Here is a 16,463-nt window from a genome sequence, read left to right on the forward strand (position 1 = left end):
CATTTCCCATCTTCCCCTCATGAAGACATTTGCTATTTGACCCACTACACTAAAGACACAGGTACTAGCCTGTTGGGAGCTGGTTTATGGGTGCAAATCTACATCAGAGGGAGCTGACCAAGATAATGCAAGTCAGCATTTCCAAACCTTTCTCTATACCAGCCATTCTCAACCAGGGTTCCCTGGTACCCTGGGGTGCTGTGAGCATGTCCCAGGGGTACCGCGGCAACACTACCACCACCACCCCCCTCATTTTTGTGGTGTCTCCCACCGGCGCCAGCAAGGACATGGAAATGGCCCATGGGGCAGGGCCTGCCACAAGGTCAGCAGCCACCCCCCCACCCCCAGTGCTACCCTTCACCCTGGGAGGGGAAGGTGGGGGGTGTGGCAAGCAGGAGCAATGGGAGGGGAAGGTGGAGGGTGGCGGCAGGGGTACCGTGAGATATGAAGAGTGAGGTCAAGGGTACCCTGACCTCGAAAAGGTTGGGAAACACTGCTCTATACCCTGGCCCAGACCACATATGGGAAAGAGGGCGGACTTCCCACCAGCCTTTCTTCTTCCTGATTTCACTGTGACTATGCATTGTTGGCATCTGGGATGCAGCCTTTGTTCATTCTGCCCAGGCCTACCTTGAGTAGTGAAGTTAAAAAGCGCCGGTTTCTCTCGCCCGCTCGGTAGTTTGATGTTTGGGTCCCGTAATTCATCGAAGAAAGAGTGCGCGCATGCTTCCAGAGGGGTCAAACGTGCAGTGGGAGTATATTCAAGCAGGCGGCTACAGAGCGCTATTGCTTCTGGTGGAGTGCGGGGCCGGAAGACCTACAACGGGAGGAAGTCTGTTAGTAGTTGGCGGGAGATGCTGGGAAGCAGCATGACCAGTGAAACTCTAGGCAGAAATTAGATCACTTTTTTAAAACAACGAACATTCCAGTGATGAAACTTTAACCAACCTTCTCAGTTTAAAACAGTTAATTGCCAAGGATTTTGCGGTACTCCAGTGAAGCCAAGCCCCATAGGCTGAGACATTTTTTAGAAACCAAGGGGATAATCCATTTAAAATGTGAACAGGTATGCAAACGGCCGGGTCGGAGGATGGAGAAAAGAAAGAGAGAGGGGGTTTTCTGAAGACAGGACGTTTAAAGAGCTGCACCTTCTTAAAGCACCGATGTCCTCCTGGGCAGGGATTTATGCTGTGGGCAGGCTAGATGACGTTGATCAAGTTTCACAGTTAGCAGTTTTGATTAATCCTTTGATTACGTCAAGCAGCTACTTAATTGCTTGCATTTGGGGCGTTTGGGAGTACAATTAAAGGGCATTAGGGGACCCGGCTACGTCATTCCCTCAAGAGATTTGCCAGAGATTTCAAATCAAGCAGCATTCAGACAATATCAGCCTGAAGCTGAGATCACTACTCTCTCTGTCTCTTTCTCTCTGGCATCCTTCTCTCATCAATGTTACACTCCTTCTAGCTTTCCTTTCTCTCTCTCTCTCTCTTAAAGGTAAAGGCCGTTCCCTATGTAAGCACTGGGTTATTAATGATTCATGGGGCGATGCCACATCACAGCATTTACTAGGGTGATCACTACTGCACAGAGGATTATCGGCTGCCCTCTCCCCTCCTTGGAAGAACTCTATAATTCCTGAAGCCTAAAGAAAGCCCAAAATATTCTGAGAGACCCGTCTCATCCAGCACACTCTCTTTTTGAACTGTTACCATCTGGAAGACGATACAGGTCTATAAAAACTAGGACCAAGAGGCTTAGAGACAGCTTCTACTCTAGAGCTGTGGCGATGCTGAACTCCGGGGCTTCGTGTTGATGTGTTTGGGGCTGTGTAGGGATGGGTGGAGGAAGGGGAAAGTGAGGATGGGGTATGAGTCTGAAATTGTGTGCATCGAGGAATGCTGCTGTAAATTTTCGTTGTGCATGCACAATGACAATAAATGCTTATGCTTAAGGGGTGGCATGGCATGGCTTTCTCCGGTCATCAACACTTTGCCCTTAGCAAGGTGGGTGCTCATTTTACCGACCTGGGAAGGACGGTAGACTGAGTCAATCTTGAGCCGGCTATACTCTGTCTCAGAAAAAGATGTTAGCACGGTCCGTTGAGGTGCAGCGGTCAAGAAAATTGTATACTTCCACATTAAAATATAGTCCTGAATGAATATGAGAATTATCATTCATTTTTACGCGCTGCCTTTGTCAAAACTGTTATGTTGTGCATTACTGAACACAGTACTTTGAGAATTTATAGTTTATGTATTTGTTACTTTCAAACTGGTGGGATGGGAGGGCTAGGTAAGCACCAGGACACAGGTAGAACGTTCTACAACAAAGAAGGTCCGCGTGTTGAATTTTCTAGCAGAATAAGTTTTTCTAGAAACTTCTTCTAAGGTCTCTTGTGGGTCTACATAGGGAAGTTGTCATCCTGGTTTTTAAGTTTTGATGAATTATTGAGTTGTTTTATTGGTTTTTAAATAATATTTATATTAAATGTTTTTATTGGAATTTTTTGATTGTACGCCACCTGGAGCCCTTTCGGGAATGGGCGGCCTAAAAGTTGAAAATATATATATATTTTCAACTTTTAGGCCGCCCATTCCCGAAAGGGCTCCAGGTGGCGTACAATCAAAAAATTCCAATAAAAACATTTAATACATTTAATACAAAAAACATTTAATTTCCAATAAAAACATTATATATATATATATATATACACACACACACAACCCTACCAACATCTTTTTCTGAGACATATACAGAATACTGACTTCTGTCGTGATCAAACTCAGACTGCCAGCAGAGTTGTGAGCAGGAATCGAATTCAGCTCCTGAGCAGACTACAGTGCTGTAGCTAACCGCTCTGTGCCACAGGACTCCTTATTTGTTCTCCTTTTCACAAAATAAAATAGCCACATGTAGGTCACCGACAGGTTCTTAAGGGTTCCTTTCAGTTACGTTGCATGTAGAATGCTGGTTTGAGGGACGGTTAAATTGCAGGATTCAATGCTGCCAATCCCCAGGCACAAAAGCCACCACACATACTACATGCAAATCAACCACACATCTACCCGTTTGAATGAGGAGCCATTAGAATCCCACAGAATAGACTCAGTTGCAAGAATTTCCTGATCATTAGTATCCCTGCTCGGGAGTTGGCCTAGCCCTAGGTTCATTGAGAGTCCTCCTTCCATACAAAGTATTAGCTTAATACTGGGTGCAACTGCAACCGGTGGCAGTTAAAACTCAAAGAACTAGAAGGTTTGAAGTTTGAGCAGGGCACCAGCCAACATACCCCAAGCCTGTCCATGCTGCTGGCAGAAGAACTATGGGAATGCACCCAAAGCCACTGCTGGCCCAATTCTGGGAAGGTGCAACGCCACAGATTGAAGGAAAGAAATCCCAACCCTCTCTATGGCAGACATGAAATTAGCCACTCTCCGGCCCTTTCCACATGGGCCACATCCCTGGGACACTAAAAACAGCGTCCCTGGGAAACCGATGCAGCAGCGCCGGCCTCGCATCTCCCGAGTGGCGCGAAGCCGCTGTTTCCGAACCTCGTTCCCTGAGCGAGGTTTTTCAGAAACAGCGGCTTCCAACCGCTGCCGTGCGAAAAGCAGAGGCTGGAAGGCGCCATTTGCCCCCTTTTCTGAACGCCTTACTGTCCCCTCCAGTCTTCCGGCCGTTGCACAGACTAGGGGACACACCCCTCTGCCCTGCAACTCCAGAGCTGTCGCGCGGGGGGGGGGCGTGTCCCCTGGCCTGTGCAACGCACTGGAAGGCTGGAGGGGATGGTAAGGCATTCGGGGGGCGGCGCAACCTCCACGCAGGCTGCGCCATCTTCCCCACCCCTACTGGGACCAATTGGCCATGCTGGCAGGGGCTGATGGGATTTGTAGTCCATGAACATCTGGAGAACCGCAGATTGCAGACCCTTGGGTTAGACTGTGTCTAAGGGGTGGTTTCCCATGGCCTTCCCCAGTTATCGGCACTTTCCCCCAGTGAGCCAGGTATTCATTTGATCGACTTTGGAAGGATGGACGCTGAGCCAGCTACATGGAACTGGCTCCTGTTGGGATCAAACTCGAGTCGTGAGCACAGCTTGGACTGCAGTACCGCAGCTTTCCACTGAGAACCAGGGGGCTCTTTCAAAAACGAATTGCACACAAAGAAAATTTTAAAAACTAATTACCTCCAGCACAAGAAAATGGCTGCAGTGCTGCATGCACGCTTTTGTGGAAAGCACAACCCATTTGTCAGTCACAACCAAATTACAGAAGAAAAATTAAGAAGCAATTTAAAAATAAATAAATTAGGGGTCATTTGAAAAAATACCCCAGTATCTTTGCACAGACATCCGTTTATCTGGAGTACTTAGACCCCCCCTTGCACATCACACTTCTCCACGCTTCCCAAGAGTTTTAAGTGGAATTGAATCACCCATCCTGAAATGAAACCTCTGGAGCAAAAAGAGGAAAGTACAGTCATACTTTGAAATGCACGGAGGGCACTTCAAGTAAAGCAGCTTGTTAATATATTGTCGAAGGCCTTCACGGCCGGAATCACTGGGGTGTTGGGTTTGGAGCGTGGTAATGTTCTAGAAACAGCATTCGCTCCGATGTGCTAAGCCAGGGATCTGTGGCTGGCATCTTCAGAGGATCCCTCTGAAGATGCCAGCCACAGATGCAGGCAAAACGTTAGGAGAAGATGCTACTAGAACACGGCCATGCAGCCCAGAAAACACACAACACCCCAGCTTGTTAACGTTTTTCTCTGTTCTGTGGAAAACGTCATGTTCCTGGCTAGTTTGGAAGATGCCTTGCAGCGCTCAGGGCCAGCACAACCTCCTATGAGTAAGCAGCATTTTGTACCTAATGTGTGTCGTCATGCACCACAGCTTTGGATTCCAGGAACTCCCAACACGGCAAAGCCCTTAACCTTTTGCTGTTGGGGTTTGCAACGTGACACTCAACTGGATGTCCCATCCTCCTGAAGGCACTGACTTGCACTGTGTGATCCGCCCGGACCCCGTGAGAAAGGAGGACTATAAATAGCGCAAATCAATATTTGAAGGACAGTTTTCCTCTGTATGTCCCTACTCGCTGACTACAGTCATCAGGCAGCTGTCTGCCGGCTCTCCCATCACTTAGGCCCCTTCCGCACATGCAGAATAATGCACTTTCAATCCACTTTTAATGCACTTTGCAAGTGGATTTTGCTATTTCGCAAAGTAGAGGCTTAGAGACAGCTTCTACTCTAGAGCTGTGGCTATGCTAAACTCTGCAGCTTCGTGTTGATGTGTTTGGGGCTGTGTAGGGATGGGTGGAGGAAGGGGAAAGTGAGGATGGGGTATGAGTCTGAAATTGTGTGCATCAAGGAATGCTGCTGTAAATTTTGTTGTGCGTGCACAATGACAATAAAATGCTTATGCTTATGCTTAAAATTCAGCTGCAAAGCCGATTGAAAGTGCATTATTTTGCATGTGCAGAAGGGGTCTTAGAGTGACCCATCAGGCATTAGCTAGAGCCTGGGCCATTTTCACTGAGGCGCCAACTATGAGAAAAGGGATCCCTGAAAAGGTGACCAGGGGGGGAGAGGGGGGTAGCCCTCAGAGATCTTCAGGAGGCACTTTTGAGAGGGTTTGAATGGCAGGCGTCTTTTAAGGTTTTTTAAATTTTATTTTTGGTTTCGGCTGAGGACACTGCAGCTAATATGGCAAGCTGCCTCAAAGCAAGAGGAAAAGTGCGATACTAACACTTTAATAAAGAAATAAACAAACCACATGCAGGCAATCACAGGGTTATCAACATGAACACCACCAGAAAATAATACTGCTCCCATCCCCCACCACACAACTAGCTACTGAATGTGGAAACGGAACTGCCCCTGGATTATCTTAACATTCTCCCCCCCAGAAGACGATAATAATTTGACAGACATCTCACATAAGGGTCGCTCGGGGTCCACTTTCCTACTCTCACTTTGGCCGCTCCTCCTTCCAACAAACCTGAGGATATTTTAAAAAATATTCAGGTACATACCCGGACTCCTGAGGTGAAATGTCCTGTTCCTGACGAGTCCTAAAGATGATAATGCAGTGAAATAATCCAAACAGGGGGAGTCAATCCAAAAGAATAATCCAGCAAGGAAAAATATAGCCAATATTATCAGAAATCCATGGTGATGGGGAAATATTAAAAATGCTCAATACAATTAGAACCTTTAAACAGTCTCCATTACGAAAGTCCAACTTTGAAAATGTTTGATTTTTGCACAAGGCATAGTACAGAAACATTTTATTTTTAAATGCATGTTCCAATGCCAGTGATTTTACTAAAAGGGAACGAAAAGGTGACACTCAAAAGTCTCATGTCGCGGTGAAATTAGACTGAATTTTCAAACGGGACACTGCCGTCTTCCTCCCTGCCTTGGAGGCGAACGTCCAGAGACGCAGGAAAGAATGTGAAAATTGGCTCTCTGGCTTGAGCTACAGATTTCTCTCTCTCTTCATTTGTCCCAAAGGCATTAGGTGAAAAGGGTTTTTTTTTTTTAAACCATATGGAATAGAGATAATGCTTTACATTTCATTCCTAAAATGTTTCATTCCTACAATGTTTACAATCTGCATAAATTATGTGCGTGTCAGGCCGCCGCGGATTATTCTTTATTTTGGATTGACTTCCCCGCCAATGGATTCTTAGCATGTTTTACAGATTTATTATTATTATTTTTGGCTGTTATCGCATTAGGATGCTTCAGGAACTGGACACGACACTTCAGAAGTGATGGAAAGGTCCTAAGTTTCGATCTGTATTGAGACGTTCTTCCTTATGTCCTCACGCCCGTTAGAGGGGGAGGGATTTGGTTCTTTTCTCTCTCTCTTTTTTTGGTAAGACCACCTTGATATTGAAAGAAAAGCATCGTTGACTTACTGTAACCTGCTCTGCTGCCTTATTCGCCCACTAAGAACTACACAAAAGCATACGACATTAAACGTTAAGAGCAAGGGACTGTCACAGTTACAGGTCGATAATATGTTTTCCAACACAGAAGCACAATGGGGCGCCTCCCAAGCCCGGGGTGGTGTCAACGCTCTATTGTGCTTAAGCGGGAATGGACATCCAGAAGAGCTCCCTGTTAGCTGTGAACGGCCCGCACTGTTATGCTTTGAAAAAAACAGTTACTATACTTAATGTAGTTTTCAGTGAGGGAATTGCTTTGGTAAATAATCCGCGGATTATTGTTTAGTCTGCGGACTAAAATTTAGCTCTCGGTTTAAAAGCCGGCCCGCCACAGTGAAATCTATTACGGTCCAAAAGGGTTCTTAAGAAAAGGAAAGGAAAAGCAAAGAGCGTGAAAAGAGAATGCCGGTGGGCAGACTAACCTTTAGTATGCAGACTAAATAACGGCCAGGTAAAAAGGCACAGGAAGGCCACAGGGAGAAAACAAACCTACAACAAGGTCAGGGAACACTGACAGGAACTTTGGAAGAAGATTTTAAGTGGTCTCCGTTTGTTCGCAAGTGTACCTCATCGTGGCAAAGAATTACTAGGTTGGCTGATTTGCTCAGTTTAGTTACACAATTTCATTCTGAAATGGAAGGGTATGCTGGAAAATACACACATCAGGTTAAGACTTTGCATATATAACACACAGCTACTAACAGCTAAATGTCTCACGTGACCGTTGCTTGCCTATGATCCACAATCACACGTTGATCACATTTTGCATCCTAATGTTATTTATTTCCTGGGGAGGGGGAGATCCAAATGAGCACCAAAGATGGTGCCAAGCTTCACAAGTTGTGGATCCGAACAATAGATTTTTGTCCTTCCGCACCATGTGTGTGTGAAAAGTGCTGTCTCACAGCTCTCTTATGGTGACGCCATGGGGTTGCCAATGCAAGAGATGCTTAGAAGTGGCTTATTATGGTCTGCATTGCAACCGTGGACTTCCTTGGTGACTTCTCATCTAAGTCCAAACCAGGGCCAACCATGCTAAGCTTCTGAGATCAGGCTATACCTTTTTCAGGATAAAGGTGACACCAGATTTGAGAATTCATCCACCGTTTCCTGGACCGCCTTTCTTCTAGAATGCTTCTAGTTCTGTCCCCAAGGCACGAGGAGCCAAACCGAGCACTCTAGAACAAAGACAGTCCAGGAAATGGCAGATGAATTCTGAAATCTGGTGTCATCTTTATCCCGAAAATGGTATAGAGAGGGCCATCCAGGCTAGGGCGCTTCAACAATATCCTCTGAGAAAAAATACGGCAAACATTAAGCCTTGTTTGAAAGAGGCTTAATTGCTATGTAGGATACTACCTCCCTCCGCCATCCGTCATCAATGCCAGGAAGACTACATGTTTCCACCACCCATCCTAAAGTCCACCCCGGACATGTGTAACAATGATCACTAGGCTAAGTTTTGGAAATAATAAGGAAGGGTAGCAGGGAGAGGTCACAGGGCCCCATAGTACTCATACTGACATTACTAATATCACAACCAGGCCAATTTAAAACGGGAGCAAGGAAAATGAATGTTTTGATCACTCAGCAAGCATTCTTGAAAATAAGCTGTTTTACCCAAGCCCGATCCTATTTGGGCTGGGGATTTGCCCAAAGTCGTAATACACACCAGTGGTTCCAACGTGACAAGACCAGGTTTCTCGACAGATATCTATAGGTCTTACTTTCAAGGAACGTATTCAAGGCTGAGTAGGTTACAAAGCTTGGTTAACAGGACTTATGTGGAACAGACATGGAGTTTCCCCTGAAAAAGTGATAGAACCTTTTTCAGAGTCACAATGATGGAGCTGGAATATCAGACCACCTTTGTCTAGCATTGGCGCTAAGAGTTCAAGAATCAATAAAAGAGGAAGATGAAGGCCTATCTCCTTCCTGCCACTCTACTAAGGACACTCTGAAGCATTCCTGCAGCCTAAAGCAGGATACCACCCGAGAACGATTATCTCCTTTTGCGGTGGAAAGGGCTGTCAGGTTGCAGCTGACTTATGGTGACCCTGTAGGGTTTTCAAGTTAAGAGACGACTATAAATGATTTCCCGTTGCCTTTGACTTGCAGCAAAGTCCGCACTGCTCATTTTCTGGAATTAAAGCAGTTGGCTCCAACTTTTCAAACAGCCACAGGCACGGGATCACACTTTCCTTCCATTCTTTTCCCAAGCAGCTCGGCATAAATGCCTTCAGAACAGAAAAGTGGGCAAAACTGCACAAGTCCTTCGCAACTTCACAATTGTGCACATTGACTCCCAAGGAAGGTCCATTGAATAAACTTACCCAGGACTGTGTAAGAGTAAACCCAAACTAGGTATGTAGCACAAACAAACACCGTATATACTCGCATATAAGTCGAATTTTTCAGCACATTTTTTGTGCTGAAAAAGGCCCCCTCGACTTATACGCGAGTCAGGTGTATTTTTAAAAATATTTTAGGGTTTTTACTTTGTTGGCAGCCAGGGGGAGCAGTTTCTAGGATAGTGGCACCAAAACTTCAGGGACTTTTCAAGAGACTCTCTTGATGATACCACCCAAGTTTGGTAATGTTTGGTTCAGGGGGTCCAAAGTTACGGACCCCCAAAGGGGGTGCCCCCATCCCCATTGTTTCCAATGGGAGCTAATAGTAGGTGGGGCTACATTTTGAGGGTCCATAACTTTGGACTCCTTGAACTAAACTTCACCAAACCTGGGTGGAATCATCAGGATAATCTCTTGCTGATACCAGCCAGGTTTGGTAATGTTTGGTTTAGGGGGACCAAAGTTATGGACCCCCAAAGGGGTGCCCCATCCCCCATTGTTTCCAATGGGGGCTAATAGTAGATGGGGCTACATTTTGAGGGTCCATAACTTTGGACCCCCTGAACCAAACTTCACCAAACCTGGGTGGTATCATCACGAGGGTCTCCTAAAGATACTCTGAAATGTTCGTACTGCTAACATAAATATTCCTCCGTGGACCAAAAATCCAGTTTTGAAGGATTTTAACACTTGTGTTTTAGCTTGGTTGCTGATTGAGCTAAGGTTTTTGTACTTTTAAAGTTATTGTTGAGACCATATTGTTCTTGTTGACCCTCTTTTCCACTTACAGAGCTAGTTTGCTGTTTTTCTTTGAAATGAATATTCAAAAACATTTAACTGACTGATGCCTCAATGTAATTTTATTGGTATCTATTTTTATTTGTAAATTTCGTTGTGCGTGCACAATGACAATAAAATGCTTATGCTTATTTTTGAAATTTACCAGTAGCTGCTGCATTTCCCACCCTCGACTTATACGCGAGTCAATAAGTTATCCCAGTTTTTTGTGGTAAAATTAGGTGCCTTGACTTATATGCAGGACGACTTATACACGAGTATATACGGTACTTTGGAGAGGGACACTAAAAATAAACAGGCAAAACGTTCGGAAGGGGATACATGCATTCCAAACTATTATTTACCAATAGGTTTGAGAGGGGAACTAGGAAGATGCACTTGATTGTATCACACACGTGCTCATGCTCCCCAATCTGCGCAGCCACTCAGAACACAGTCACAGAGATAACACATACTACATCTATGTCTGAGGTCTGCAACCTGCGGCTCTCCAGATGCTCATGGACTACAATTCCCATCAGCCCCTGTGCTGATGGGAATTGTAGTCCATGAACATCTGGAGAGCCGCAGGTTGCAGACCCATGTGTACACAGTTCACACTTAGGCAGATTCAACATAGGCCAAAAACAGCGGTGTGAAAATGGTGTAAACCAGTGGTTCTCAACCTGTGGGCCGCGACCCCTTTGGGGGTTGAACGACCCTTTCATAGGGGTCGCCTAAGACTCTCTGCATCAGTGTTCTCCATCTGTAAAATGGATACATGTTAGGGTTGGGGGTCACCACAACAAGGGGAACTGTATTAAAGGGTCGCAGCATTAGGAAGGTTGAGAACCACTGGTGTAAACCCTTCACACCCCTGTTTTTGGCCCATGTGGAATCTGCCTTAGATGTAACCCCCTCCCCCATGCAACACAGAATGGAATTTACTCCACATAAAATGAGGGTCTGTTTTTAACACGCCATTCTATGCAAAAGACATAGAGCTCCTTCCTCACTACCAAAAAACCCCTGCCCCAAATTGTTTCCTGCTTGAAATATTACTGCTGAGAAGAAAGAGAACTCTGAATGCAACATGCTCTGGCATGACAACCCCATTAGGCTTGGGAGGTTTCTCCAGTTTTAAACAGAACTTTTGACAAAGCCACCCGACTTGCCATCCCAGAATGTCTGATCCAGCTGTGGGCAATGCCGGAGAAAATCCATGAGCTTCAAGATTCTGGAATCTTGATTCTGGTCCTGCCCAGGGAAGGCCCTTCAAGTTGGTGATTGATGCAGCTGGTGGACTGATGTGAAAATGAGCAGAACACAGAGAAGACCGGGTTTACACATGCCAAGAACTGCTGGCAGTTGCTTCTCTCTCTCCAGGAGGTCAGTGGGGCCGTTCCAAACCCAGTGCGCTGCTGCGGCCTGTCTGGGAACCTCTAGGATTCTTCCACCCCAGGGCCATAAGATCCAAATGTTATGCTCCACCAGATCAAGTGGGGCCAGCAAAAATATCCCTGGTTCCTGGGACACTATAAAAGCACTTTCACTGCAAATGTCAGCAAGGGGTATTTCGACCCATTCGGCAACTGAGAGGGTTCTCCTTTTCCTTATCCTTGTTGTGACATCGTTTCACTAGACCAGGATGCATAACCCAGCCATCAGTACAGGAACGGGTCTAACACCGACTGAAAACAAGACTAATACGTTAATATCCTTGCCTTCCGTCTGGGGTCTTGTGCTCGGCATTTCCCTGGCCCTTTGCTCTGGGTTCCTAAAGACTAGTTGTCATGGTGACCTGAACCACTGATGGAGCTCGTATTGAGGTCTACTGGACCACGTGAACAGCAGTGGTATGACTTCCTGCAAGCCCACTTCTAGCAGGTGGGTTCTCTTTGCAGTCTGCCTCTGAAAGGGGAAGGACGTCACCAAAAGCATTTTGAATGGAAGGGCTCAGAGATTGTAGACTGATCTTCCTGGGGCCGAATCATCTTCTCTCATTCCTGGATACGAGCTGTGTTCAGTGCTGGACTCTGTACGACAAAGGAGAGACCCGTCCTAGGTTCGCACAAGGATCTTCTCACATTTATTACTTAAAAGTGAAGTCAGTACTGCATAAAAAGGCCTGAAGCAATGTATAATATAGAAGTGGAACACAAGACCAAGGGAGCAAAAACCCGTTTGAAAAACTGGCCGCATTTAAAACTTGACAGCTGTAAACTCTCCGGCAACAACACAACTTAGACTGTCAGCAGAGCTTTTCGAGAAGTCCTTTGAAAGACAAGTTTCAACTCAGCAGCGAAAAGAGCGTACCAAAGTTGTGGCATACTTCTCAACGAAGGGAGTTCCACGGCACTGCGTTGGTAGCAATCAAAATGTCCTTGTTAATAGAAACAAAATGTCCTGAGCCAAATGCAGTTACGCTTGGACCACTATGAGAACCTCAACAGGACCATCAAAGAACGGCGAAGGGGGCCTTTTACAATCCTTGCTGTGGAAAAAAACCCTCCAATCACAGCAGAAGATGACGCCAAGAGCAAGGGGCTCATCCGGCGACCTGAAGGCCGGATAAACAGGAACTGGCATGCCTGAAGCTTTTGAACGGCAGCAGCCTGAATCGTTCCAGGATCACTTTCCAGTGGCGGATCCCTCCTTCTGAACAACGGTAATTCTGAAACGACTGACATTTTTGCAGAATTTTTATATCATGTCATAAGGTTGTGTTGGCATCTGGTTGCAACATGAGCCATCATCTACCACTGATTCACAGTTGTAGTGTGCTATTGTTATGTCATTAGTTTTTGATGGTCTGCTTTTTCTTCTTCTTTTTTTACTCAAGATGACTCCCTTTCAACCGTCTCGTTTTATCTGCTTGCTATGCCAATAAAGGTTTCTGCAAAGAGGCATAGGGCCCCAGAATGCTACATTCTATTTCTTTTTCTTACATGACTTTTAACATTTATGCAATTAATATGATAATAGAAACAGAATGTACAGACGAGGCATTTAGTGAGGACATTGTAAGTCAACAACTATGTATAACCTTAAGAACTACTGTAAAAGATATAAAGTTTCGACATAATATCTCTTAGTTTCATCAGGAAGTCTAGTGGACCCTCTGCTCGGGCTGTGGTCTCAGCCTGGCCGGGTCCATCTTTGTTCTGTATTATTTGATAATTTTAGTTACTCTCTTTTTTCCCCCTTCTATCTCGTTCCTCTACTCTCTTCTCTGTTTCCTTTTGTCCCTTCTTCTGTATCCTCTCCATTGCGAGAGTATGTCTAATTTGCAACCATAAACCTAATAAAATTTTAACCTCCAAGGTTTACTGACTGACAAAACGTGCCAGTGGAGGTGGTTCCTTAAAAGCAGCGCTGTGTGTCCTCTGTTGCCCTCATGTGCTCACAGGCAAGCCACGGCATCCTGCAGCAGCTAAAGTTTCCAAACTATCTTCAAGAGCAGTCACACATAGCAGGTATTGGATTAGCCCAACCAGCCAGTTACTTATTATGTGGATAGCAGTTATGAGATCTTGACTAGAGGAGATGGAAAACAGCCAGTGGACCAGAAGACCATCCATGGCCAAGACATTTCAGAAGATCTCTTGCAATTCTATCAACAGCGAGGATTTCTTTGTCCTTGCAATCACCTGAACCCTACAGCCATTGGTACTGAATCTGAATTCAGATGATGGTACTCAAGGAACCCACCACAGGTAGATCATCAAAGGTGGGCATCTTCAGGATATTGATGACATCAACTTCCCAGTTCGTCCCATTATAAAAGTCTAAATATTAACACGAACTGGGGACAAAAGACAACCTTGAAGAACTCCACAAACTAAACACTGGAGTAGCAGCCATTCAACACTCTTCCTAGTGTGGCTCAGACAAGGCAAGAGCAGAACTGCTGGAAAGGGGTGTCTTCCCACCACCAACCCAGAAGTATTTGATGATCAACATTACCAAAAGCTGCAGGCAAATCTAGAAACGCTGCCACATGACCCCGGACACTTCCCAGAGCCAAACAACCAAGCAAGCTAACAACAACAGGTTTCCATGCCGAACTCTGAACTGATACGCATCAAGGACATCGTTATAACCCAAGAGCACAAGAGCCACGGCCTTGCTCTGCTCAGTTACTTTGCCCCACGAATGATAATGAAAAGGCGGGTGGAAAGTCGTCAAAAACCATGCAACAACAGCTGGTAGTGGTGATTGCCAAAGGTGACTGAAGGGTGGGGTGCAAAAAAGACACCAGAAGGATCCGATTCTTTGCTCCTTTCGGCATAAGGTGCATTCAGACCACTCTTCTTATGGTCACTCTTGGGACTTTGGTCTTTCTGCGGGAACAAAGAGTGCCTCGCAATCCATCCGGCCATTCTGGGAGCAGGGAATCTTTCAGGAACACGGTCCCGTATTTTGTCACTGTGCACAGATCATCTCTTTTCTCGGTTGAAGGGAGTCATCTGCTCAAATCCTCCTCGCCTCAGTTTGTTTTTCTGTTTCCCAAGGACAAAGGAGTGGCAAACTAATCCTATTCTCCAACATAAGTCTAACTAGGTGGAAGCCAGGAGGGGATACACCCAGGGCCATTTTCCTGGCATTGTGTCCTGGGAAAGCACCACCTAACTGTCTCACTATGGCCGCAGGTGAACCTTTTATATCTCCAGATATATTCACATAATTTATCAACTCCCTACCAGCATGGCCAATTGGCCATACTGGCAGAGGCTGATGGGAATTGTAGTCCATAACATCTGGAGTGCCAAAGGTTCGCCACCACTGCACTATGGCAATAGCACAGTACACATTTAGCTTCAGGTACAGGGGCAGAATCATACAAACGCTACCTGGCCTACAGTAATGGGCTAATGAACAAAAAAATTATGAAAACCTGTTACAATACAAATGGCAATATTTGCACTTAAATCTTATTTCTCAGGAACAGAAGCAGCTTGGTTGGTTGTGGTGGGTTTTCCGGGCTGTGTGGCCGTGGTCTGGTGGATCTTGCTCCTAATGTTTCGCCGGCATCTGTGGTTGGCATCTTCAGAGGTGCATCACAGAGGGAAGTTTGTTACACAGAAGCAGCTTAGCTTCAAAACACAATATGTACTGATAAGAACATAAGAAAATAAGAACTAGCCTGCTGGATCAGGCCAGAGTCCATCTAGTCCGATCAGACCAGAGTCCATCTAGTCCAGAACTCTGCTACTCGCAATGGCCCACCAGGTGCCTTGGGTAGCTCACGTGCAGGATGTGAAAGCAATAGCCTTCTGCTGCTACTGCTCCTGAGCACCTGGTCTGCGAAGGCATTTGCAATCTCAGATCAAGGAGGATCGAGATTGGTAGCCATACATCAACTTCTCCTCCATAAATCTATCCAAGCCCTTTTTAAAGCTATCCAGGTTAGTGGCCATCACCACCCCCTGTGGCAGCATATTCCAAACACCAATCACACGTTGTGTGAAGAAGTGTTTCCTTTTATTAGTCCTAATTCTTCCCCCCAGCATTTTCAATGGATGCCCCCTGGTTCTAGTATTGTGAGAAAGAGAGAAACATTTCTCGCTGTCAACATTTTCTACCCCATGCATAATTTTATAGACTTCAATCATATCCCCCCTCAGACGTCTCCTCTCCAAACTACAGAGTCCCAAACGCTGCAGCCTCTCCTCATAAGGAAGGTGCTCCAATTATTTGATTATTTCCTTATTGGTTGAGATAACACACATGATCATGAACCACGTACTGAATGACGTAACTGTACACTTCTCTTCTTAGTTAAGAGATAGAATTAGTCCTGCTCAACAGATGATGTTCTTAAAAGGAAAAGACCCCTCCTTCCTGTATATTTATATAAAACTCCTCCCACCCGCTGACCATGACAAACAGAGACCTGCATCCAAAGAACTAGCTGCATGAGTGGAAGCCCTTCCTGCTCCTAAATGTCAGGGGCAGCAGAAGCTCCGAGGCCCACAATCTACCGTGTTTCCCCGAAAATAAGACAGTGTCTTATATTAATTTTTGCTCCCAAAGATGTGCTATGTCTTATTTTCAGGGGATGTCTTATTTTTTCTGTGTTCTGTTCGTCGAGCATGCTTCCAAACAAAAACTTTGCTACGTCTTACTTTTGGGGGATGCCTTACATTTCGCACTTCAGCAAAACCTCTACTATGTCTTATTTTCAGGGGATGTCTTATATTCGGGGAAACAGGGTAGCTGGGGAAAGGGGTTGGGAGACACCTCCAGTGCAGTTTTTGGGGAGGAGCAGGAGGCTGTAGAGAGTGGGAGAGGAGTTTACACCTTGTCCCGCATGACTAAGGAGTATTGTTCACTGTGTAATAAGATTCTTCAGCTCTACACTAAAAAGCCCTCC

At 45.6% G+C, this 16,463-nt stretch overlaps 1 protein-coding gene across 3 annotated transcripts in view; it reads right to left on the minus strand.

Annotated features, from left to right (window-relative positions):
- GSK3B (glycogen synthase kinase 3 beta) overlaps positions 1-16,463 on the minus strand; it is a 119,905-nt gene that overhangs the window by 19,450 nt on the left and 83,992 nt on the right. For 2 of the 3 annotated variants that reach the window (XM_048502642.1, XM_048502640.1), the window contains exons 9-10: positions 6,039-6,077; positions 631-817 (exon numbers count right to left, since the gene is read on the minus strand). In XM_048502642.1, the coding sequence (XP_048358599.1) occupies positions 631-817; positions 6,039-6,077 (226 nt within the window). The remainder of the gene's footprint in view (positions 1-630; positions 818-6,038; positions 6,078-16,463) is intronic. The other variant, XM_048502641.1, reaches the window with a different exon arrangement.

The sequence above is a fragment of the Sphaerodactylus townsendi genome, linkage group LG07 (genome assembly GCF_021028975.2).
Source record: "Sphaerodactylus townsendi isolate TG3544 linkage group LG07, MPM_Stown_v2.3, whole genome shotgun sequence".
NCBI lineage: Eukaryota > Metazoa > Chordata > Lepidosauria > Squamata > Sphaerodactylidae > Sphaerodactylus > Sphaerodactylus townsendi.